The 24,712-nt window shown below is 57.1% G+C and overlaps 1 protein-coding gene across 1 annotated transcript in view; it reads left to right on the top strand.

Annotated features, from left to right (window-relative positions):
- Positions 1-23,158, top strand: part of Gas6 (growth arrest specific 6) — a gene marked incomplete at its 5' end in the record, with an annotated part of 23,667 nt that extends 509 nt beyond the window's left edge. The window contains 13 exons of the mRNA XM_033760917.1: positions 9,485-9,509; positions 10,888-10,950; positions 12,457-12,579; positions 13,091-13,216; positions 13,553-13,675; positions 14,843-14,964; positions 15,633-15,751; positions 15,889-16,078; positions 19,038-19,202; positions 20,060-20,228; positions 21,109-21,281; positions 21,923-22,151; positions 22,706-23,158. Of these exons, the coding sequence (XP_033616808.1) occupies positions 9,485-9,509; positions 10,888-10,950; positions 12,457-12,579; positions 13,091-13,216; positions 13,553-13,675; positions 14,843-14,964; positions 15,633-15,751; positions 15,889-16,078; positions 19,038-19,202; positions 20,060-20,228; positions 21,109-21,281; positions 21,923-22,151; positions 22,706-22,860 (1,782 nt within the window). The remainder of the gene's footprint in view (positions 1-9,484; positions 9,510-10,887; positions 10,951-12,456; positions 12,580-13,090; positions 13,217-13,552; positions 13,676-14,842; positions 14,965-15,632; positions 15,752-15,888; positions 16,079-19,037; positions 19,203-20,059; positions 20,229-21,108; positions 21,282-21,922; positions 22,152-22,705) is intronic.
- Between the last annotated feature and the right edge of the window lie 1,554 nt (positions 23,159-24,712).

Raw genomic sequence — 24,712 nt, 5'->3', positions numbered from 1 at the left:
CGGCTGTGGCCCAGCTCTGGGGACAACATGGAGCCCCCGGGGGGGCAGCCACCACCTCAGACCCCCTGGTGACCTGGTCCTTGAGTGGGGCCCTGAGCCTACCGCATCTTAAAGGAAATCTCAAGATAAGAGGGCTCCAGCCCAGGGCAAAACCAGGGGTCACCCTTCAGAGTGTGACAGAAACGCAACCCAGGCACTTCCTGCCACAGGCTGGGGTGCTGCAGCCTGGGGCACTGTGGAGGGGGCCCAATCTGGAGGGCTTTCCTCAAAGAGGAATTGAAAATCTCCAGCTGGAATTGCTTGCTGCAGCAGGTCCAAAAATACAGTTACAGGAATCGCAGGAAGCATGTGAGAGGGCGGGGGGGACACTTGGGTCAGGACGACCTTGGGGAGCAAGACCCACCCGGCACATACTTCCCTGGAGCAGGAGGGGTAGGGACAGGGGCTGGGGACACAGGACCCGGCTGCAGGGCCAGGGTTTCTGCAACCTGAGCCACGCGTCAGGGGGTCTCACAGCCAGGTTTGTGCAGGGATGAAAAAAATTGCCACATGCAGTGAAAAGGTGGGCTGCTGTGACCTGCGTGGCCCTGCACGTTGACTGGCATTTGGGTGGGCAAAGAGCACTACCCCTTCAAGATCTGATTCTCCAGAGCAGCCCAGGAAGCACTGAAGGCCACCAGACTGCCTTGTCACAGGGACAGGGCAGAGCTGAGGGTCCACGGCTCTCTCTCCCAGTGGGCGTCCCTCCCACTGGGCATCTCTTCTGTCATGGGCATCTCTCCTGTGATGGGGACCCTTCTCTGTAATGAGCCGCTCTCTTTGCTGGCTTTGACTGGGGAACAGTTTTCTAGTCTCTATGAGCCTTGCTGTTGTCCTGGCTCTTTAATCCTAATCCTGGTGGCTATAAGCATTTCTGTCCCTGGCCCGAGGGCAGGCTTCCTTTGGGGCCACCAGCTATGGTCTGAGCCAGGCCACATTGGCCTAGCTGCTCTCCCACCCTGAGCTCACTGGGATCCCTGTGCCCTGCAGAGCTGGGTTAGGGCTTGTGGGGACAAGACAGGTCCCGGGCACCACCCGCTGTGGAGCCGGCCTCTGCTGCCCTTTGCCAGGGCCTGCAGGCCTATGCTGGCCTGGCTGCTGTGCTGTCCCCAGGCCAGGCCCTTTGGTTTTAATTGATTTTATGTTGTAGTTACAACTTTATTTATGAAGGTGTGAAGTGAAGGCACAACAAGAAAACAGAACTGGGGACCCCATGGCTTTAGTGCAGCCCTATTCCAGTCTCCCATGCCGGAGCTGTCAGGTAGGGTGTCTGCATTTGTGGAAGAGGCTCCAGGTTACTGGGGAGGCACCATCCTAGGCTACTGTCAGCCCCATTCTCCTAGCCTGGAGATGCAGCTCATTCACATTTTGGAACAAGGCTGATGTGGGGTCCAGGTACGGGACAGGACCTGGGCTTATCACTGGACCAGTGTGTAAGAGTGACAGAGCTGTGGTCCCTAGACCCAGCTGCCAGACCACATTCAGGCCAGGGTTTCAGTGCCAGACAGAAATTCTTTACTTCCAGGAGATCCTGATTAAGAGACTGGGCTCCCAGAGCAGCCGCCTGCCAGACTCTAGCAGGCCCAGCAAGGGCCAGGGGCTTGTCCTGCCCTGATCCAGGTGGGCCTGGCATCTAGACCCAGGTTCAGGGCTCCCTCCCCACCGATCAGAGGTCCTAAACCCAACCCAGGACTTGAAGCGCTGACCTTGGAGCCCTGCCCCTCCTGCAGAAGTGTGAACTGCTTGGCCAGAGGAGACTCAGCCCCCACCTTCCGGGCACCTCCTCCACCCACATTCCTGGCCCTGGGGACAAGCCCTGGCCCTTATACTTGCTTTGTCCCTCTCTCCAGGGCTTCTCTTATCTTGCTTCCCTCTGGTGTTGCTGCTGTCCTGCTGGCTGGCTTCCCTGTCCTGAGCTGAGAGGCCTCTGAGGTCCGCCTGGCTCCTCACAGGCTGCCTTCTACTAAATCCTTTCAGGCTGGGGTTCAGTGTCGAAGGATTTCTTCACTTCTGGGGGATTCTGGTTAAGAGATTGGGCTCCCAGAGCAGCCTGGCCTGAGCTCCTGGAAGGGGGTCATTCTATGAGGGACACAGAGTACAGTGTACACATGGGGCTGACCCCATGGAGGACAGGCTAGGCTGAGCTGGGGCAGGGAAGAGACATCCCCTGCCTTGACGGCTGCCCCAACACATCCACATGCACGTATGCACAGATATGTGCATTCATGCACACAGAGGCACACACATACAGAACACAGAGGTGCACACATGTGCACAGACAGGCCTTGACATGCACATATGCAGTCACACAGGGGCTTTCACACACACACTCTCCTCCCTGGCATCCTGCCCCAACCTGGCTGCCCAGGACTCCGCTGGCTCCAGTCTGCACAGCTGTCCTCTCCGCAGGGCTGCCCTGCGCTGGCCAAGGATCAGCTCCTAGACTGGGGAAGCTGGGGTGTGAGCACTGGGTCCTCTGCACTTCCGTGCTGGGCCTGCGTAGACATTCGCATCAAGCCCCAGCACCTGCAGCCCCAGCACCAGGCCCTTGAGTACCCTCTGCAGGACAACAGCAAAACTCCAGGCTCCATGGGGCACGGACAGCCAAGCTCCACACTGCGGAAGTAACAAGGGCGTACAGGAAGCTTGTGGCCCACCTCCAGAGTCCAGGAAGAGCCGAGGTCAGTGCCAAGGCAAGGCGTCAGGACACGTCGCTTGTTTACCCAGAGCCCCAGACCTTGCCTGGCTCTCTTCAGGGTCTCAGGTTGGAGACGGACAGGGAACTGTCTCAGTGTCTCAGAGTTTGTCATTCTGCCATTCAGGGCTCAGCTCTGGGACCACTCCACACCCTCCTGCACCCACCCTGTTCCAGTGATTTCACTGTAAACTGGGCATGTGTACACTTTAGAGTTTTGAGATCATTTTTAAGGAGGTGGAAGTGGAAGATGTCAGGAGCTCCAGATGTTTTTCCCTCTGCACACAGCACTGTCTGCTTGGGCCGAGGGTCCAGAAGGCATGATGCTGAAGAGGCTATGATGTGTGCCTAGGCCTCCTTAGCACCCTGTGTCTGCCTGGACTTTATCTGAAATGACAGGTGACACTCCTGTCTCCCCAGTGCTCATGTCCCCAACCCTGGCCCCAAACCTGCAGCAGACCAGGTTCTCCTTAGGACGGCTGCCCTGGGCACCATGGCCACGCGGACCCCACAGTTCAAGGCTGTAACCTCATGACAGACACCATTGTCTTCCTCCCTGCACAGTGTGAGCAGACCACTGACTGTGGAACCACATCCCACATTGGGTACCCCCGGAGCTGAGAGTCCATGTCAGGACAGCGACCCCCTAGCCTTGGCAGCAGAGCCTGTTCTCCACCATCTTCTGTTGCCCTGCACACCCCTCCTTCAGGGGGCCTCAGGAGCAGGAATGGAAGACACTCAGGTTGCGGCAGCATCATGTGGGCACTGGGGCATGGTCTGGTCACAGTGGAGGGCTGAGCACAAGCCTAGAGAGCATAGGGGCTCTACGGGGCACCCACCCTGCCCTGCCCACCCTGGCATCCTGGCTTGAGGCCGAGCACCTTCCCACCCCACCAGCATTGCAACAAGCGACAGCCGTGGTGCTGTGCCGTCTCTACCACCACCATCCCACCAGACCAGCTTACCTTCTTTCCCATCCGCTGCAGCAGAGTGTGGCCATGACCAGGACCAGAGCCTTTCCCATGTGGGCCTTTGAGTCACCTGGGTGCTTGACCTTTCCAGGGGACTGTGCTTAATCTTGAGCACCCACATCAGGGTCCCTGGGGTTCCTCAGGCACACAACTGGTTTGTGAGCTAGAAGCTATCTAGTTTGCCCCAGTCACACGCAGAGCCCTGCCTACAGTCCGGCACCTGCACTCAGTGCTTTCTCCACAGAGGCAGAAACCCGTTCAGGGACCACATGCCTCAGCTCTTGGGCACAGATGAACACTCAGGCCCCAGGCCCACCTTGTCCTGAGGGGAGGTGGCTCTGGGAGAAGCCCAAGCAAGCTGGGAGCCCATGCACAGCTCCTGCCCCTGCTTGTCAGTGTCATATGCTGCTGTTTTGTGTGATGACAAAATGTGTCACGTTCTTTTTCTAGTGACTCATAAGGATAGACCTGTGACAGCTCTGGCACAGATGCCCTCCAGGTGGTGGCGATGCACCTGGAGGTTGCTGGTGGCCTCAGTCTGACCCCTTCCTCCTATGTCAGGTGGATCTAGCCATTTAAGTCAGTTCTGAGACCCTGCTCCCTGCCACATGCCAGGAGCTATGGCCAAGACAGTCTTCACTGTGTCTTTTGTCTTGGCCACAGTCACAGTGGTCTCCATCTTACTGAGCATCTCCAGCCTGGAAAGTTGCATGGTCTTTTCCCTGCAAGTCAAGCTCTGTCCCCACCACGGGGCTGAACACTCAGAAAACCACACCCATGTTACAGGATCCTGTGAGGACAGCAAAGTCACCAGACTTCCCGGCTTTAAAGAGCCCAGACTTGCTCTCTTATAGTGCTGGCGGTTGAGGCAAGGGTCAGCAGGGCTGTGTTCACATAGATATTCTGAGAGCCCCATCGGTAGGCCAGAGAGCACACGAGAGTCAGGGTGTACTGGCCTGCTCCCCACTACATAAGGGCCTCAGAATCCCTGGGTCCATGTGGTCCCATCCAGGACATCTCTGTCACCAGGCCACTGGCAGCAGCCTGACACCTTGGCAGGAACCCCAGGGTGACAGGTTTTACTCTGCACTCAGGGTGCCCAGAGAGTTTATCAGAGACTGGCACTTGGCGGTGCCCAGTGGTGGCTGCTGTGCTTCTAGGTTGGCCACGTGTGGGAGCTTGCTTCCCAGAGGCAGGGCCCCGGGTGCCTGGCAACAGCTTACTGGAGGCCTCACTGTGGCACAGTGTCCCATGTTTGTTTGTCCCCAAGGACCAGGAGTCCACTCTGGCCAGCAGCGTGAAAACTGCACACCACGCCCACTGGTTACCTGGGAAGTGAAGCTTGACATCGCAAGAACATTTTTTTCCACCTCACACTTTGTAAAGTCTGGGTTACGAAATAAATGAGGCATGAAATTTTTAGGACAAAGAAAGATTGAATTTGGAATTCAGGGAGGGGCAGGACATAATTTTCCCAAAATGATAATGACTTTTGTCCTTACTCAAGTGGGGGTGTCTTTGCATGTGTTTGACAAGTTCATCCACATTCCCAAGCTGTTCCATCGGACGTGTGGACTTGCTCAGCACTCCTCCACAGTCCACAGACCCAAGCCCTTCAAACTGCTCCCCACACCTGCCCATCAAGCCCTGAAATCTCACACATCTGTGGTTTTAGACTTACTACTTCACTTGCAAGTGTCTGTGATTCTATTTGCACTGACTGTCAAATTCAGCCAACTGGGCACTGTGGCTGTATAACTATAGCCATTTAAATGAAGTAGTTTATTTCTTTTTCATGCAAATGGAAAGTAGCAAACATCAGGGGATGATAGTAGTTGGGGACCCCACTACAATCTTTGCTCCACTGCACAGCTTGCAGGGCCTCCCTCCTCAGGGCCTACTCACACACAGAAGCACCAGCCATCACATGTGCTCTTCACCAAAGGCCAACCTCCACCTCCACCCCATTGGCTCTGCTTGTACAGGGATGGCTAGAACTCAATCACGTGGCCTTGTGTGCCCAGCTTTAGGTCAAGACACAGTTCTGTAACTGAGGATGAAGACAGAATACAGGTGCAGAAACGAGGGAGGTGTTAGGGCAGCGGTGTTTTGTGAGGCCATGTCCCTGTTGTCTCCGTGCTATATGAGCTCTTGTCCCCTAGTGGTGCCCACAGCCTCTCTGCAACACCTTCCCTCCCAGGCAAGTGTCAGGCAGAGGTGATGCGTGTTTGGATGGCAGGAGGTGGCCTTGGTTCCCTGGCAGAGTGGACAGCCTCCATGGGACACAGGCCTGGCACCTACAAGGGCCAAGGCCCAAGGAATGTGGGGTGGTGCAGCCCTCAGGGAGCCGCCTTGGTCAGCACAGGAGCGAAGGACAAGCAGGTCACTCGCAGTGGTGACAAATGGCATTTCTGCCCAAGGCTGACTCGAGCTCCCTCTGCCTACTGCCATCCGAATCCCTTCTGGCACAGGCCCCTGTCATGGTCAGCAGCTGCTTAGGAGGTGTGGGGGTCACGGCTCCAAGGACCAGACCATGTGTTTCAGGGAGCTAGCAGAGACCAAAGTCAGAACACAGTGCCCACCACGGCTCTGTGGGGTGCAGAGAGAGGAGGCGCCCAGGTTGAGAACTTGGAGGAGGCAGGAAAGAGGATCCTGGGAGAGCTGCTGAGCCGGGTGCAGGCCCTTGGGCTGAACCTGCGCTTTCTGCCCTCTGGTGGTTCTCGGCAGAACTCAGCCTGAGCCAGGGCTGCAGACAGGCCTGAGGACTGAAGTTCCCATTGGAAGTCATTTTCTGGCGAGACATCACACATTCTGAAGATCCATTCTCTGGCTTTCCCACGGGAAATGTCTTAAATAGTTGTCATGCTAATGAGCACAGTCACCGAGCCCCAAAATTGTGGCTGCCTTGCCAGGTGACGAAAGGGCTTTTGGAAACCGAATTTAGGGCATGACTGACAGGACTGCGTGAGTGGAGGACTTCCTAGCACACTGCTTGCAAGTCTCCTCGGCTGTGGCATGTGACACAGGCACACTCGAGGGACTCTGAAGAAAGGTCCTGCCCCAGTGGTGCACAGCAGCACTGCTGAGTGTACTGCAGTTTTCCAAGCTGAGGCCCAGGAAGATCCTCCCTAGAGCTGGGTGAGGGTCGATGGGGCCATGAGCCCCGAACCTCCCGAGGGTGGCTGGGATGAGCTCTGCAGCCCATCCTTGCTGTCAGAGATGCTGAGCCCAGGGCTGGAGTCAACTTGGAGGGGAAGAGCTCAGGAAACCCCAGAGAGTCACAACCACTCCCTGAGCCTCTGTGCCGCACTGTGGGCCACCGAACACGGTCCTGCTTACCAGCCACCGGAGGGATGGCGGTTCAGGGCCTGTGGACTCAATTATGGTGTGTGTTTAAAGAAAAGTTTATTACAGTAAAAGGGCTGATCAAAAATATGGTATGTGTTTACATAAAAGTTTATAACGGTAAAAGACACACTGCCATGATCCCCTCAGAATCCTCTCCTCGGAGCACACTCAGCCCATCGTCCTGGCAACTTTCTGTAGCAGCTCAGGAGTCCTTTTTCCTGAGTGTAAGTACCAGGTGTGATAAAAAATATGGTGACTGCTGCTGCCACACGCCACTTAGTGGGAAGGCAGCTTGTAGAAACACGAAGTCACCATATTCACCTCATTCACTGCATCTGGCACCGTGCTCGGCCCCAAAGTCAAAATGACCAGGAAAGGGAAACATTTTGAATCAATTCAGGACATCGAAACAGCCAGGACTCTCAGGAAAGAGGACTCCAGAGTTGCTGCAGAAGGTGGTGAGGATGGTGAGATGCGTGTGCTCAAAGGGAGGGGACGACTGTGAGGGAGGACAGGTGGCAATGTCTCTTTTACTGTAGTAAATGTTTTTAATTTAAACATACATTGTATGTTTTGATCACTTTGCTTTGATCAACTGCTTACAGTGATTTCTTAAAAAAAAAAAAAAACAAACATTGCAGTGTGTCCTCATCTATCTTATTCACAGGCTCTGGCTCTTCCCCCAAATCAATGCAACCATGAAAGGTTGACATTTGACTGACCAGCTCGGGACACTGAGGCAGCAGCAGCAGGCCAAGGCAGGCATGGTCCAAGTGGATGGCAGTGCTAGTGACAGTGTTGTCCTGGGGTCTGAACACATGTGAGCTCCTTACCTGTGCCCATTTCCAAAGATTAGAACTTCCTGGGGACAAAGCAGATCCTTTCTCTGAGATGCGACAGCACTCCAAAGAGTTTTGCTTTCTTTTTGCTCTGATTTGGGGTTTCACTCTCCCTGGCTTCCCAGGCAGATCATGCTCACTGGTCCCCTAGCAATCAGGCACACCTCAGGGTCATGATCTGGTGGTTTCCAAGCCCCAAGATTCCCACAGATAGGTGTGGCTGACTGAGGACAGCCTGGCGTGGCCCTTCTATTAATAATGACTTCTTGCACCCACAGAGCTCATTAAGAGAACAGACTGCACACGATGGTAACTAGCATGACTAATCATGATTAGAAAAACAAAGCCCACCATCAGGCAAGTTGCAATTAGGAGTTTACTGCCTTGCTCTTCACTGTGCTCAGTCGCATTCTTGGCTTCCTAACCCCAAGTGGGCCCTCTTCACATCCATCCCAAACCCTTCATTTCAGATCTAAAACCTCTCCTCCAGTGGCATCCCCTGCACGTTCTCCTTGCCCCCAGGGTTTGCTAAGCTCTGGCCTTTCTAGCCCTTCCTGCTCTGTTTGCCATGTAGCCAAGCGGAGAGGGACAAGGCAGAACTGGCCTGCCTCTCCCAGGGCCTTAGCCAGCACCATCTGGCTCCGACCTTGACATGCATCAGAGTCTGTTGGAGCAACCTTGTCTGCAGTGGCCGAGCTCCCCCATCTCTCTCAGCAACCCCCAGGCCTCTCCACTACTGCGTCACCAGAGCAGGGGTTTGGGTCTAGCCAGCCAGAAGGCAGAAGGCACCACATAGAGCCTGTGCAGGAAGCTGTGGGTGTACAGGATGACTGATCCTCTGCCTGTCCTCCGGACACAAGGCCTGGAAGGTCCCTCCCTGATCCCTGGCCTCACAGTCCTGCCTGCCATCATGAAAGGGCAAATCTCACAACTGTATCGATCCTGGGCTTCCTCATCCATCACAATGGGGCAAAAAGGCCTTCCTGAAGTGGATGCGTGGGTCCAGCAGAGCCTGAGGCTGCTGTCCTATTCCTGCCATTGCCATGGCCCATTCTATCAACCAGTGATGGCCCTGGGGGGCCCAACAGGGCAGAGTCCCCAGTGCCACGGTTCTCTGTGCATGTGGCTCTGAAGGTGCATTCAAGCACAGCTGGTGCCCCCTGCATGAAGCCCGTGGCCCACCCACAATTCTGCCTTAAACAGTGAGTGCCAATCAGGCCACTGTCAACATTTACAGACACAGTGGGCTCTCTCGCCTGCTCTCATCTTCCTGAAGACACCGCTAAATCCACACTGAGTCGCCTCTGAGGAGCTCTTGGGGATAATGCCTAGCTCGTTACTGAAAGTAGTCAGATGGCATGCCGATGGCTCGCAGTATCACCCTGCGGAGTCTGGTCAGCCTGTCCCCTGGTCTCCTGTTCCCACCCACAGCACCTTCCTTGCTGACAAAGTGTTCAGGGACCTGCTGTCCCTGGCTCCTGCTCCCCAGTCTGCCTCTGTCTCCCCAGATTTGATTAACTAGCACCTGACCATGGTGTCTATGAGCTTCAGACTGTGGCATAAACAGCTTCTGTCTCCCTCTCTCCCCACAGGAATATTTCTATCCAAGATACCAAGGTAAGTCTCAGTCACTACTTTTCTTGTCATAAAGGCATAGCTGGGGGATTCAGCTCTGTGTGGAGGACCCTGCCGACAAGGTATTCCAGGGAGAGATGCAGCTTTGGAACTCTGCAAACCCAAGCTCACTGGACAAGGACACAAGCTTCTTCATTTTTTATACCATAGTTTTATTCTATTGGTGGCTGAACTTTGATTCGAGGCTATGATTTGCAGTCCTCTTTTCTGATTTGATGTCCACCTGCACCCACAGTTCAGAAATATGGAGATTTAGTGTCCTCAAACTCAATGGCCTCAGAACTCTGCACTTCTGAAATTACTGAGGACCCAAAGAGCTGTGTACTTCTTGGCCAAATTTATTGGCATTGGCCATGTTTGTTAAGACTGAGAACACTCAGAAATGTTTGTGTTGGCTTGAGGAATTCACAAACACTTGGCTACTGGAGCAAACATTGGTGATTCTGGAAAACCCCATGTGCACCTGTGCCTTAATGCCATGGGGTAGTGACTCTGACTCCACGCATGCCCTGAGAGCAGCTCTGAGTCACCACTGAGAATCACTTGTCCAGTCAGCAGTGTTTTACAGTCTTTGGGTGTGGGTTTCCCAGAGGAGAGCTGTACTCCTGCCTTTCTGATTTTGCCAAGGGCATGAAGGTTAAGCTATCGGCCCCACCTCCTCCCAGGCTCCTGCTTGGTGCCTATTCCTGCCAACAAGCAAAGGGACCCTGTTGGCCCTGGGAAGCCCAGGGGGCCTCGTCTCTGCATGCGCTGGCTTTGGGTCCCAAGGCCAAGAGAGAACCCATCCCCACAATATACTCATTGTTCTCACCAACATCTTTTCACCTATGGACAATGGCAGTGACCCTGAGGATCTCTGCTGTACCCCCTCAATATACATGTCCAGAAACCACATTCTCGGCCTCCCCACGAGCTTACTGTCCAGCCATGTCCGGCAGGTCTGCTAGGGGGACTCTTGGGAGCAGGTGGACTTCAGGTGAAACACAGTGTGTTCTGAAAGGTCCCCGACCCCACTGGCTCACTTCAATGGGAGACAGGAGACGGCTCTGTTTCCCTGTGGGTGGCCGGGTGCAGAGCTCTGCCTCTAGGTGGGGGTGGCTTCCTTTCGTCACTACTGAGCCTTGTGCTAACAAGAGCCAAGCTTCACAGTGCTGCAGGATCAAAGCACCCAGCCAGAAGCAGTCTCATCCCCAGCCTCTCACCTGGAGCCTGGGCTCTGATGCCATCCTACCCCACCATGATGAGTGACCACCCTATCCCTTTTTTTTTTTTTTTTTTTTTTGAAAGGATCTTACTGCATAATTCAAGCTGGCCTTGAACTTACTACATAGCCCAAGCTTTGTCTAATTCTGTCTTGCAGAGTGCATCAACAAATATGGACCCCCAAACACCAAACACCCAGACTTTGTCACTTGTGTCCGGAGTAAGTGTGTCCCCATCTCACTGGAAGCACCACGTTCTGGGGTGTGCAAGGGTTGGGCTGCATCTGTGGTACAAAATGTAAATTCCCACAAGGTGTGACACAGAAGTGTGCCCCTCCTGTGTCCAGCCAAGGCTGCCTTGGGCCCTGTGAGTCCTCTGCTTCCCAAAGTGCAGAGGGCTCTGCTCTGAGGTTCCCAGCTCTCCTGCCTGCTCCATCCTATAGCTCACACACACCTCCTGTCAGGTTCACAGCCACCTTCTAAGTTCTTCCAATTCTCCCACTGTGAACCGGATAGAGTCATCCCCAGGGCCACTGTTGCCCGGTCCCTTCGTGTACCTGGGGCAGTTCACAAGGGTCAGCTCAAGCCTGCATCATTCCACATTCTGAGAGGCTGGTGTTCTCTCCTAACCTTGCCTCTCATTTTCACTTGGGAAAGCCTTCATGCCCAAGGTGCCCAGACAGCCTGCCCACTGCTGCTGTTGGCTTCCTTCCAGAGAGACAGCATTGCAGGTGTTCCTGCTACTGGTTCTCCTCCTGACAGAAGAGGGGCTGGCCTGGTCCTGCCTTGCCTGACTAAAGAGCCTTCTGGGCTTCTAGTCTGGAGTCTGTGCAGGCCCACAGCATCTGCCTGAGAGCCTGGCCTGGGCTTCAGTGTGTGACCAGGGGTGGCAGGAGGGCACTTTTGCACACTGGGAGGGAGGGAGGGAGGGAGGCAGGGAAACTTCCAAGATGAGGAGTAAGTGCTTCCTATCTGTGGCGCAGCAGCTCTGTGACACAGGACAGTGGCTATGGTACGAGGCCAGTCTGGGCATTGTGTGCTCCAGCAGAAGCCAGGCAGGCTGGTGGGTTCCACCCCAAGGCCCTAGGAGGCTCCACCCCTACTCCAGGGTCCCTGGTGTGCAGCCAGGCCAGCTGCAGATCTCAGGCACAGAGGGCTCAGTGTGGGCTCTGGCCTTCCCCATGCTGGGCCTGCCCACCTCTGACAGGTCAGCAGCCTGTGAAAAAGACTTATTGGAGCCCTGGGCATGATAACTTTCTGCCAACTGCCTGACCTCCAGTCTGCAGAGTGTGGGATTTTCCTGCCCAGCAGAGGCATCTGTGGGTTGCCCATGAGGGCCAAAGCATGGGCTGCTGTGCCCGCAAGGCTGGGGGGTGGCTCCCAAAGGATTCTTCCTGCTGGACCAGGTTTCCCACCCAGAGCCATGCCCAGTGCAGGGCCAGCTCTGAGAGCAGTGGTTGTCTGGGGCGGATACCTGAACAGGAAAGGCACAGGGTCCTAGTCTTTTTGGAAACTGGGTGGCGAGAGGCTTCTCCTGGGAGTTCTACCCTTTGCCCTTGGCTGCTCCCAGCAGCTGCTGCTCCTTCCAGGTGGCTTTGGGTTTTCCTGGACCAGCTCCAGCGCCTGGCCTGACCCAGTGGGGATCCTGCCCCCATGTCCCATCAGAGGTGGTGTGGGGCTTTGGGAACAGCTCAGAGTGACTTTCTCCTCTGTATCCTTCAATTCAGATCTGCCTGACCAATGCACCCCTAACCCGTGTTATAAGCAGGGGACCCAAGTCTGCCAGGACCTCATGGGCAACTTCTTCTGCGTGTGCAGAGCCGGTTGGGGGGGCCGGCGATGTGACAAAGGTAAGGCTGTGGTCTTGTCCACCTGCCCATCTCTTCCTTCCGCCCCTTCCTGGGTCCCACATGGTGGCCAACCTCAGCACCCTTCCAGGGCTACTTCCCTCCCCACACGCTGCCCTTGGTGCTGCTGCGTTGGGCTGGCCTGGAGCTATGGTGCCCTGAGGGCATGGGGCTGAGGCCACTGGGAATAGGTTTACAGTGGGGCAGCCCTGCTGAAGTCCACTACACCAAACCCTGAGGAGGAAGGCAGCTGGCGATGTCCCGCCTTGGGCAGTGTCTGCAACCAGGCACCTCTGGGATGGGGCAGTGTAGGGTATGGCTCTGGCTGGCCCTGTACCCCTGCCTGGGAATCCTTTTGGGCTTCCACCCTATGCTGTATGCACATGGGGACCCTGAGGCTAGACAACGCCAGAAGCTGGATCTCTCCTCTCCCACCACCTGACTTGTCTAATGCCCAGCCCACAAGCCCGAGGACATATGCACCTTGTGTCCCTCACCCCATCTCTGTGCCCAGATGTGGATGAGTGCAGCCAGGAGAGTGGAGGCTGCGGCCAGGTCTGCCTCAACACACCAGGCAGCTTCCACTGTGCCTGCCACAGCGGCTATGCGCTCAGCCTCAATGACAGCCGGACCTGTCACGGTGAGCCCCGCCATGCTGCCTGTGTCCGCTCTCCTCCTCCCTCTTCTCTGCTCCTCTTCCTGGGCTTGGGTGAGGGTGCATGTCTTCTGGGGACCTCACAGCCCAGAAGGGCAGCCCACCGGGGGCTCCCAGATCTGGAGGGCGAGATGGAGGTGCCAGGACAACTGATGAGGCTGTGTCCACTGGCACTGCCGGGCTCCTTCCAGCCCACAGCAATGAAGACCTCGAAAGCCCTGACCCCTGCACTGGGTCCAGGCTGTGCTCACCCTGCCTGCCCTGGTATCCACTGCTGCTGTCCCAGCCCACCTGATGCCAGCCTGCTGGCCCTTCTCCCAGACATAGATGAGTGTGCGGACACAGAGGCCTGCGGGGAGGCGCACTGCAAGAACCTGCCGGGTTCGTACACCTGCCTCTGTGATGAGGGCTTCGAATTCAGCACTCAGGACAAGGCCTGCCAAGGTATACTTGGGCCCTGTGGCCTCCTCCCCAGCCACTACCACCAGCCCAGTATTCCAAGAGCCACCACCAACCTGCTCAGGAGAGACTGGCTGGGACGTTTCAGGGAGGAGGTTCTGTGCTGAGGAGGCCATGCCATGCCCGGGGGTTTCTGCTGTTGTGTCTACATATATCTGTGCACGTTCCCTCACAGAGAGCAAACACCCACACACAAGTGCATACACAGTGGGTGCATGCCTGTGCACACACATGCCCTCACAGTGAACCCACACCTGCACAAAACTGCAGACACAGTGCACACACATGCACACACATGTCCTCACAGCAAACACCCGCACACAAGTGCATACACAGTGGGTGCATGCCTGTGCACACACATGCCCTCACAGTGAACCCACACCTGCACAAAACTGCAGACACAGTGCACACACATGCACACACATGTCCTCACAGCAGACACCCGCACACAAGTGCATACACGGTGCATGTAGGAGCACACAGGGGATCTCCTATTGTATGCACATACAACATGCATGCACATGCACACAAACAAACATGCTTGTGTGCATACATGGACATGTACCTGCCCACACATACACCCATGTAGCATGTACTCTGTTGATGGAAACACACATACACACCCATGCACCTGTATATACACACCTACTCACATGCTTGCGACACATGTGGCACACTGTTGGTGTGAACGCACATGCACATATACATGCACATGTGCAGACACACACCTTCGTCTCCATTCCCCAGACTGTGGTGCACACAAAGCCTCTTCAGACCAGGGAGACCTGCAGTGGGGGTGTACAGGCCTGTGAGGCTGATGTGACTCCCAGGTACAGAGGGCTGAGGCTCTGTCACTGGTCTCCTGGTAGCCACAGGAGGAGCTGAGACCTTCTGGGGAGCACATAGGGCCCCAACAGCCAGCGAGCAGAGGGAGGCCTCAGCCTGCACTCTCCCTGCATTCCCACAGTGCCCCTGGGGCCCAGCATCCCCACTCTACATCTGCAATACTGGCTTCTATGGCAGCAGGGCAGGCAGCACAAGGAGGGTGGGCTGGCTGCAGCGATCCTGCATGGGAAGATGTGTGTGCCGGCCACACGCCTCCGCCAGCCCTGGGGCTCTGTTGCCACATTCATGGTGACCTTCTGCCTGCAGATGTGGATGAGTGTGCGCAGGGACGCTGCGAGCAGACCTGTGTCAACACCCTGGGCAGCTACACCTGCCACTGCAATGGCCGCGGCGGCCTCAAGCTGTCCCCCGACATGGATACCTGTGAGGTGCGTGGCCCGTGCTATGGACAGCAAGGGACCCACATTACAGCCGCAGCAGGGCACCGCTGGGGAGGGCTCAGCGCTGTGGAGGGAGTTGGCTGTTGATGGAGTTGCCATAGCAACGTGGCCTCCCAGTGGCAGCCTGGCAGGGACTCAGGCTATTGGCACTCAGAGTGATGTTCTCTGCCTCCACCACAAGGGCTTAGAGACATGCTGGGCCCCAAGCAGTATGCCCAGCCTCCTCTGCCTCAACTTACCCTTCTACGAGCAGTCTCCTGAGGGGGGCTGGCCTCATTGCTCCTTGTCTCCCCAACTCTAGTTCTCCCCGCACACACCTGGGGAAAGCAGCTGCCCAGAGCAGGGAATGTTCTAGTATACCAGCCTTCAAGGTCACCGTATTCTACTCATTTTGTAGCAGTACAAGTGATTGCTTTTCCATTGTCCTCTCTGTTATACTTCACCACTTAACAAAAGCCAAAGAGCTCCAGCTGTCAAGGTTTGGACAGCAACCCCTGAGTCCTGGCCCTCTGTTTAGAGGCTTGGCATGAAGAGGCCCCGCTACTCTGAGATTCTAGAAGTGGGTCAGCAGCAGGGGTGGATCAGAGTCCCTGTCCCACAGCCAGGGCTCCAGGCAGCCACAGCTCAGCCTGCCTGACACATCCCTGTCCCCACAGGACATTTTGCCCTGTGTGCCCTTCAGCGCAGCCAAGAGCATGAAGTCCTTGTACCTGGGCCGCATGTTCAGTGGAGCCCCAGTGATCCGGCTGCGCTTCAAAAGGCTGCAGCCTACCAGGTGAGACAGGGTTCATGAACTGTGTCCCCATTTCAGAGCCCCCGGGGGATTGTGAGGGCTGAGGGCTGCTGAGCCTGCTGGTGTCCTGCTGCCCCAGACCCTGCACATAACACTGATTTGTCTCCTATTCTGATCAGGCTAGTGGCTGAGTTTGACTTCCGGACCTTTGACCCTGAAGGCATTCTCTTCTTTGCTGGAGGCCACTTGGACAGCAGTTGGGTAGTACTGGGCCTGCGGGCTGGCCGGCTGGAGCTGCAGCTACGCTACAATGGTGTTGGCCGTGTCACCAGCAGTGGTCCAGTCATCAACCATGGCCTGTGGCAAACAGTGAGTATGTCTGGGGCCCTCCCAATTGCTGGGCAGTGGGCACAGCCTGGGCCAGACTCTACCCCTCTAGGTACTATTCTGGGGCTGGGCACGAGCCTAGATGTTGCTTACTGCATACACCAGTGGCTGAGCATAGCCCTTCAGGAAGGGGACAGAGGGACAACCACCATGGGGTAGGAGAGAGGCTGGGGGCTGTGCAATGCCTGCAGCAAGCAGGCTCAAGCAGGTGCCCAGAGGAAGGTCTGGCCCGAGTCACTGTGGAACCTGGAACCGGCCACAGACACTGGCTCCCCTATATCTGGGCAAGCCCAGTCCAGGCTGCTCACAGAGGCTTTCAGGGCTCAGCCCTTGCCGGGGGCTCCCATCCCAGGCCCAGTCACAAGTGAGACGGTCTACACACCACAGCTGGCTTGGGAGTGGACTCTGCAGGAGAAGCGGAAAGACATGCTTTTTCCTTGGAACTAAGGACCAGACGAGAGCTTCGCCCAGCAGAAGCTGCCGCACTCACACCCACCTGCCAAGTCACGTCAGCCCCACCTTTGCCAGGAGCCATTCCAGGGGAGGGCATGCCCTGCACAGCACAAATGGCACCAAGTCCAGCAGAAGAGATGCAGGGGGCAGATTCTCTGCACAGCTCAAGGCAGAGTCTGGACAGCCCCTTGGTCGTACAGGGTCCACCCAGGCCAGCCCTTTCCTGTGCCCCTGCTGGCAGCGCCATGGCCCGACCCAGTTCAGCCTGGGCTCTTGAAGTGTGTTTGCACATTGGCGAGCAGGGAGGCTGATGTCTGCTGGATGACGAGGACGAATCTCAGGGTTCCTGCATGGAAAGTTCCAGAGGAATTTGTTTGCTCATTCAGCCCACAGCCTGTGCCAGGCACTGCACTGACTGCTAGGGTTAGAAAGGAAAACGCTCACACTTATAGGCATGCAAGGCTCCGGAGAAGCAAGGGGTGCTGGTGACATCAGGAAGCCTGGGAAGCTCATGGTCAAGTAAAGGGGTGCACAGAGGCTCGGGCTGAGCCTGGGCGGAGAAATCTGTGCTTCAAGGGGCACTCAGTCTGTAGGGAGCTTATGCAGTTGTGGAGGTGCGAGGCTGTGCACGTGTACAGTTGGAGACCAAGTGTGAGCAGCTGCTGGAGCCCCACAGGACGAAGGAGTTTGGGTTTCTCCTGAGAGCCAGAGCCAGTGAAGGCTCTGGGGAGGGAGAGGGCAGAGGTCATACGGAGGTCACCTTGGTCCACCCTCTACGTGGACGGCGACTGGGTGGGTGAACTGTACCCTCCCTCTGCAGCCAGCCCTACAGTCTCTGCTGGTGGACAGGCTCACCAACAACTCTGGAGCCACAGTCCCCAAGGACAGTCACAGGATAGAGTGTCCCACCCCAGGGAAGGCATGGCCTGCACAGCATGTCACCTGGCTTCCCTCGGGGACGGGGCTTCTAGGAGGTCAGGAGGAGCCACTCCGAGAGACCATCTCATGGACAGGGGCCGGCTGTGTCACCCTGAGCCTGGCTCTGCTCCACATGACCCCAGAGGGTCAGCTCCAGGCATGTTGATCCTCCCCACCCGGGGCCTGCTCCTCTGCAGAGCCACAGACTTGCGGTCTCAGCCCAGTGGCTCCAGGCCCATGGCGAGGATGTCTCTCAGATTTGGTCCATCCAGGCCAACACCTTCCCAGGTCCCCTGGCCCCTTGAGCACATGGGCGGTGAGCACCCCCAGTGGGTGCGGGGGCAGCTTCCAGAGAGAGAGAACATGGAGGAGGGTCGGGTCAAGCTGGAGGAGGACTGCAGAGATGTGGCCACCACAGAGAATGTGCTGGGTGAGTTGGAAATGTGGGGGCAGCAGAGGGCTTGTGCAGAAGCCTTGGGCCACAGGGCGAAGCTGAAGGGGTTGCCCACAGCAGCAGATGTGTAGCTCCCAGGCAGTGGCTCCAAGCGTTTACAGCCACGTAGAAGCCTGGAGCTGGCCAGGAGCCATGGCGTGACAGCTCCAGAAGAGTCACGAAGGAGACAACCTGGGACCTCAGGCTGTTTCCTGCACAATTCCCTCTATGTGGTGCTTGGCACTGTAGGAGAGAACTGCACCAAGGCCACTGTGAAAGGCCAGATCATGACACCCAGCCATGGCACCAGGTGGCGGCCTGACTGCCATGCAGTGGAGCTGTTAGGTATGAAGCAAAGGGGCCTCAGTGACAGCTGCAGAGTCACGCAGACAGAAGCACACGCTTCTCACTTGGGGTCAGAACCAAGAAAACCAAGCTCTGCCCAGGGATGAGGGCTCTGTGATAAATCCACAAGGAAAAGCAAGGCCACACAGGGGTGATTCCAACAGAGGACACATAGGTCCTCGGCCAGCTGTCCCCTGGCCTGGCCAGGCACTGCAGCTCCAGGAAGGCACATAGAGGTCGTGATTCTGTTCCTAGAACTCTCCACTCCTGGGTGACATTGCCATGCCATGCTCAGCGTGGTGGTGGCTCAGGGTGTATAGCAGCTGTGGCTCAGAGTTGGCTGGGGTCAGATTCCACCTTGTGGCCTGTAGCATCCCACAGGCCACACAAGCTACCACAGGACAGGGATCCCACTGTCCCCAAGCTCTAGGTTGGGACACGAAGGCCATGGGGCCTGGGTGACTCATACCACGCCAGCTCTCCTGATGCTGGAAGAGTGGCACTGACCATCCTGTGGGAAGCTCCCTGCAGTTCTGTCTTGTGCCAGATGGGTCACACTCCACTGGCCAGACCCTCTCTCTACTTGTCCTGACCTACAGTTTTATGCAGAAGCATAAAAGTGTCTGGGCCTCCTGCCAGCGTGCAGAGGTACAGAGGCACTGGGCAGCATCACCCTGGTGATGTGGCCAGGACCCTTGGGTGGGTCCTCTTACCTGGGGATGTGGCCCGGCCTTAGGCAGGCCCCTCAGTGGGATCGTCCCCCTCATGTCCTCACAGCTGCTTCTTCTTTAGATCTCTGTGGAGGAGCTGGATCGCAACCTAGTGATCAAGGTCAACAAGGACGCTGTGATGAAGATCGCGGTGGCTGGAGACCTATTCCAGCTGGACCGAGGCCTGTACCACCTGAACCTCACAGTGGGGGGCATTCCCTTCTCAGCCCAGGACCTTGTTCAGCCTGTGAGTGCCGTCGTGGGGCCTGGGGAGGTTCAGGGTGGGCCAGAGCTCCTGCTGCTGGGCCCGGCCCTACTGCTTCTTCCACTCCCACACTGGCAGGGGACAGCCAAGTTCCGGGGGGTCGGGGACAGAGGCACCGGGGAATGGAAAGGCTAGGATGTTGTCGTGTCCCCCCACTTCCTATGAGGCTCATTTTTTTCATTGAGTTAATTTCAAAATCGATTTTGTGGCAGAGAGAAAATGCAATGAAGTTTTTAACTAAAGATGAGTCACCTTTTTGGATGATTCCTAAGAACCTTTTGTGTTGTGGATCCTGCCCACAGTCCCATGAGGAAAGCACCCTAGTGGGAGGGTAGTGCTGACCATTTTCAAGTCCTGCCTCTTCTTGCCCCTGTGCCCCGCGCCATACCCACTGCCTGCCTCTCATCTCCCAGCCCCTCCGAGTGGGATCTCGGGGTCCACAGGAAGGGCTCCATGGCTGGATCTGCTCACCAGCACAAGGTTGCATGTGAACAGGAGACACCCTTTCCCTGCCCTGGTTGGCTTCCTTGCCCTCCAGGCAAAGCCTGCATCACCTCTGGTTCATGAGGGGAGGCCCGATGCACACAGGCCGTGGCCACACACTTGTCCGCAAGGAGGGGCCACCCTGGCCCCCTGAGCAGCGAGCAGCTCATTAAGGAGTACCCACCACAAATGAGATTTGCCTGGTTAGCCACAGATTTCCACAGGCCTGACGGAGAGGGCAGCCCTCCCTGGTTGGTGGGACTCCAGGCATGTGGCTTCTCCTCCTCCCGGCTGTAGTCATGCAGCCTTGGCTGGGAAACTGCTAGGACTTACCTGGGATGCACCTGTCCTTCCAGATCAACCCTCGCCTGGATGGCTGCATGAGGAGCTGGAGCTGGCTGAATGGGGAAGACAGCACTATCCAGGAAACGGTGAAAGCAAACACGAAGATGCAGTGTTTCTCGGTGACGGAGAAGGGGTCCTTCTTCCCTGGCAGCGGATTTGCCTTCTACAGCCTCAGCTACAGTGGGTCTCCCTCCCGCCCGGACACTGCGGAGACTCGCAGTCAGCCCGGCACTGGCAGCCAGAGGGGCCAGGCCATAATGTCCACCTTGGAGGGGTGGGAACAAGCAGGTGCCCAAGGTCAGGCCCATGCTACAGCCAAGTGTCAGGCAGAGTGCGGGGGATAGTTGAGGCCCCTGGTCTCAAAGTCACCTGGGGTGCTGGGCCCCAAGACCTGAGGTCTGAGCGTGGGGTCCCCCATAACACCACACAGAAAAAGCTGGCCAAGGAGAGGAGGCCAGGTGCCCGGAGAGCTCAGTAGCCAGCCAGCCTGGGGCTCCACCCCTCCAGCACAGCTCGATTTATTCCCACTTTCCCCATACACACAGCTCTCTCTGGTATACCACAGGAATTGCACACTGTGAGTGCTCTGGCCAGAGGGTTGCCTGGCCCATAGAGCCTGTGGGAGGACGGGGGCGAGTGGGGGCTTCCTGCCACTGGCTCCGGATAGAGCTCTGGGTAAGGCAGAACCTAGAGCCACAAGGCCTGGGTCTACTCCAGCTCTGGTCCAGGTGTCAGACCCAGAGGAGTAGCACTCGTGTCATCACTGTGCCCTGCACACACGTGTGTGCACGAGTTACGGTCAGCTACTGGGGGTCTGCATCACAGAGTGTCTCCCGGCGAAGGTCGTGTGGTCGCAGCCTCCTGGGCACCTCCCATCCCTCCCCAGACATGATAGGTCTGTCCCTGCGGCCAGGACGGGTGGGGACGGTTTCCAGGGTCTGCGGCTTCCCACTGGGCAGCTGCCCTCACCACCCCTCGACGTCCCTCTGTGATGCCGACTGTTCGCCCTCTCGCCTTCCCGCCATCTGTATGGCCTCGTAATGTGCGGCTTTCATGGCAGCGCGGACGTCCCTGGACACGGGGACTGGAGGAACCTGGAAAGTGGAAGTCGTGGCTCGGATTCGCCCCGCAGCCGATACGGGAGTGCTGCTCGCTCTGGTAGGCGGCAACCACACAGTGGCCCTGTCCGTGGCCCTGGTCGACTACCACTCCACGAAGAAGCTGAAGAAGCAGGTAGGACCCGGGCCTATCGCCAGCCCAGCTTCCAGTCTTAGGGGCTGCACCCCGCCCCGCCTCTGCCCAGGACAGCGCCTCCAGCTGTGGGGTCACAGTTCACACACTGTGGCTGGGATCTGACACCCAGGATGTGGGGCTTTGGCCTGCATGGATGAAAACAGTACTCAGGATGGGGTGGCTGGTGCTTGGCTCCACTTAGAGTTAGGCTGGGTTTCTCAGATCGGAGGTGGGGACATGGCCATGCTACCCCGCTGACTGCTCCAGGTGCCAGGCCCAGGTTTCCACCCTCGTGGACTTCATCTGGGAGTGGGATCACGTTTCTGTCACCAACAGTCCCAGCAGGGTAAGGCCAGCCCTGGCCGGTGGTTTAGCTGTACTGTCCTCTCCATGACCCTGATTTTGTACACACAAAACCCAGGTCCCAGGGAGGGGTGTGGTCACCCAGCATCCGGGCCCCCTCTCATACAGCCCAGTCCAAAGGACACCACCGAGACAGGTGTGGGGACAGCACAGGCTGTGAGGACAGAGGGCAGGACACAGAAACCAGCCTATGGCGTCAGCCTTGGCTGTGACCACGACCCTTGCACAACCCCTGGCCTCCCCTCTCCCTGAACCCAGCCTTCAATGTCCCCCCCCAGCTGGTGGTCCTGGCGGTGGAGGACATTGCCCTGGCTCTGATGGAGATCAAGGTGTGTGATGGTCAGGAGCATGTGGTCACCGTGTCCCTGAAGGAGGGCAAGGCCAACTTAGAAGTGGACGGCACCAAGGGTCAGAGTGAAGTGAGCACTGCCCAGCTGCAGGAGCGGCTGGCCCTGCTGGCAACACACCTGCAGGGCTCTGTGCTCACCTTCATCGGGGGCCTGCCAGGTAGGGGACTGCACGGTCTGGCTGGATACCCAGTCCTGCTAGACATCACCACTGCTGGGCAGCTGGCAATGACTGCCAGCCCATCCTGTGTCCAGCAGGGATGGCCAGGCGGGTCCAGGTTGGAGCTGGTACTTCCCCAGCCACAGCCCTGAGCAGAAGGTGTGGTGAAGGGAGGCCAAGTCCCTGCCAAGGTCCCCAGTGCACACACAGAAGGCTCTGGCCCTGGACAGAGAGATGCCATGTAGTTACAGCCCCAAGGCTTAGGGGAGGCTAAGAGCTAGGCTTGCAGCCTGGGTGACGCCTATGGACATGAGATGACACTCATACCTGCTGGCTATGTGTGCACTGTGCTGGGCTGCCATAGCCAGAGGCCATCATCTATGCCATGTGTGGGTCTGCAGCCAGAGTGGTGTCCACGTCAGAGCAGGGAAGAGAACAGGCAGGGCAGGCCATGTGGAGGGCGGATGGATGATGATGAGGGTGGGCACAGGGCTATGAGTCAGCCTCCTCAGGCCTAGCACTGCCTCTGACACGTATCTGTCCCCTTTGTCCAGATGTGCCTGTGACCTCAGCACCAGTCACTGCCTTCTACCATGGTTGCATGACAATGGAGGTTAACGGGAAACCCTTGGACCTGGACGAGGCCACGTACAAGCACAGCGACATCATCGCACATTCCTGCCCACCCGTGGAGCATGCTGTACCCTAGACCTCTGCAGGACGTCCGGGGACTCCTGTCCCGTCATCCAGACAGGAAGGCACAACCCTGCACACCAAGCGGCTGGCCGCCCTGGCGAGATGTTCTCCTGGAGAGCCCTGGGCAGTAACAATCTTGTAAATAATGTCAGAATCAAAGCTGTGCTTGGCCGCAGAGCGACTGAGCTCCCGGGGGACGCATGGGAGGTAGCAGCTCACAGCAGAGTGAACTGGGAGAAAATAGTCCCCTATTATTTTTATTACCACACGCTTCTGACTGACTCTAAAATATGGAGAATAAAATATTTAGAGAAACCTTTCTAACCCTGTGTTTGTGTTCTCTGCTCCGTAAGGTTGAGTGCGGGGAGGTGGTCAGCCATGGCCCCAGCCCCACGCAGAGCAGGTCTCGGGCCTCTGCCTGAGCTGGCCCAATGCTCCTTCCTGCTTCTTGCCAGACTCCTCCCACTGCATCTCTGAGTCCCTGGGCAGGGGCCAAGGGGGCATCACTTTGAATGGGGACCTGGGTTGCCATGTGCTCTCCAGGAATCAAATCTGCAGAAGCCCAGAAACCTCCCTGGAGAAGCCCCAGGCTCTGGGCCTCTTCCTTGAAAAAAAAACACAAAAACAAAAACAAACAAACAAACCGAAAACCCTACCCGTGTTCCTGGTGTGGGGAGCTGAAGTGGGGCCCTGCATGCCCCCTGCTGGTAGCTCTGTCTCTGAGCTTCAGTTTCCTCTGTACCTAATGCCCTCTGACCCAGAGGGCCCAGCTGGGGCGTAACAACAGCAAAAGCAACTGGCGCCGATTCCTATCTGGCCTCTTAGGAGGCGGTTGCCTGGAGGACGGGATGGGATTTAGAGTGGTCCTAAGGGGAAGCCTAGGACAAGTTTCACAGCTCTAGGGCGAGTCCATCTGTGGAGACAGCAGCACCCACAGGCTCCAGAGAAGGTCCCAGAGATGGTGCGGTCAGGGAGGAAGGTCTGTTCTATAAACACTGAGCCCCGCCTTGTATCCTGGACTTGGGCCAGCAGATCCTAAGGCTGGCACAGGGCAGTGCTCCACCTAGTCCCTGCTGGACCCTGAACTTCACGAAGGGCTCTGGGTGACAGAGGCTGGCCCAGCTGAGGCTCAGGTGGGGTCTGGAGCTGTGAAGACCAGAGCCAGGTGCCAGAGAGTCAGGCCTGCATGCCATTGATCCTGAGCAGGATGAGATACCCACCCAGGATGCACGGTAGAGAGGCAGAGGATTAGTCCAGCAGGCCTATGCTCCCCATTTGGTCTTACACAGCCTGGGGGGGGTCACAGGGGGCTGTGACCGCACAGCCAGGGAAGGGCATCATGCAACCCCATGCTGTACAGCCCCTACTCCGATGTTTCTCCTCCTTTGAGGAAGCTCTGGAATTCTAGAATGTTCTGGGAATGTTCTGGAATGTTCCTGGGAACCTCCTGCAGCCAAGGGCAAGAGGCCACAAGGGGAAAGGGCAAACACTGTTAGGGTGGGGCTGGACTGGGCTGGACTGGCTGGACCCAGGCCAAACCACAAGGACCTGCAGCTGCCTTGGAAGGGATACCCATGAGGGGACAGCACTGGGTCTAGGGAGGCTTCATACCTCCATTCTTGGCCTGTTCCCTCAGATGTGGGAGCCAAGCCCTGTTCTATCTCTTGCCAAACACAGCAAACATACAAGTGGCCAAACAATGCAGGCCAGTCCTCCAGCTGGCCAGGCCCCAGGTTCCCGACCACCCTGAGATCCAGACAAAGCCTGAGAGACTTGAGATCTCTGGCCCTGGACAGGAAGGAGAGACAGTGCAGGCTGTGCACCGTGACGGAGGAAGAAAGCTGCTGACTGTGTGCCATGGAGGA

Source organism: Fukomys damarensis, unplaced genomic scaffold (assembly GCF_012274545.1).
Source record: "Fukomys damarensis isolate Sample0158 unplaced genomic scaffold, DMR_v1.0_HiC HiC_scaffold_6, whole genome shotgun sequence".
In the NCBI taxonomy this organism is placed as follows: Eukaryota; Metazoa; Chordata; class Mammalia; order Rodentia; family Bathyergidae; genus Fukomys; species Fukomys damarensis.
Note: the sequence above shows the minus strand (reverse complement) of the source record. Positions and strands in the feature narration are given on the sequence as shown.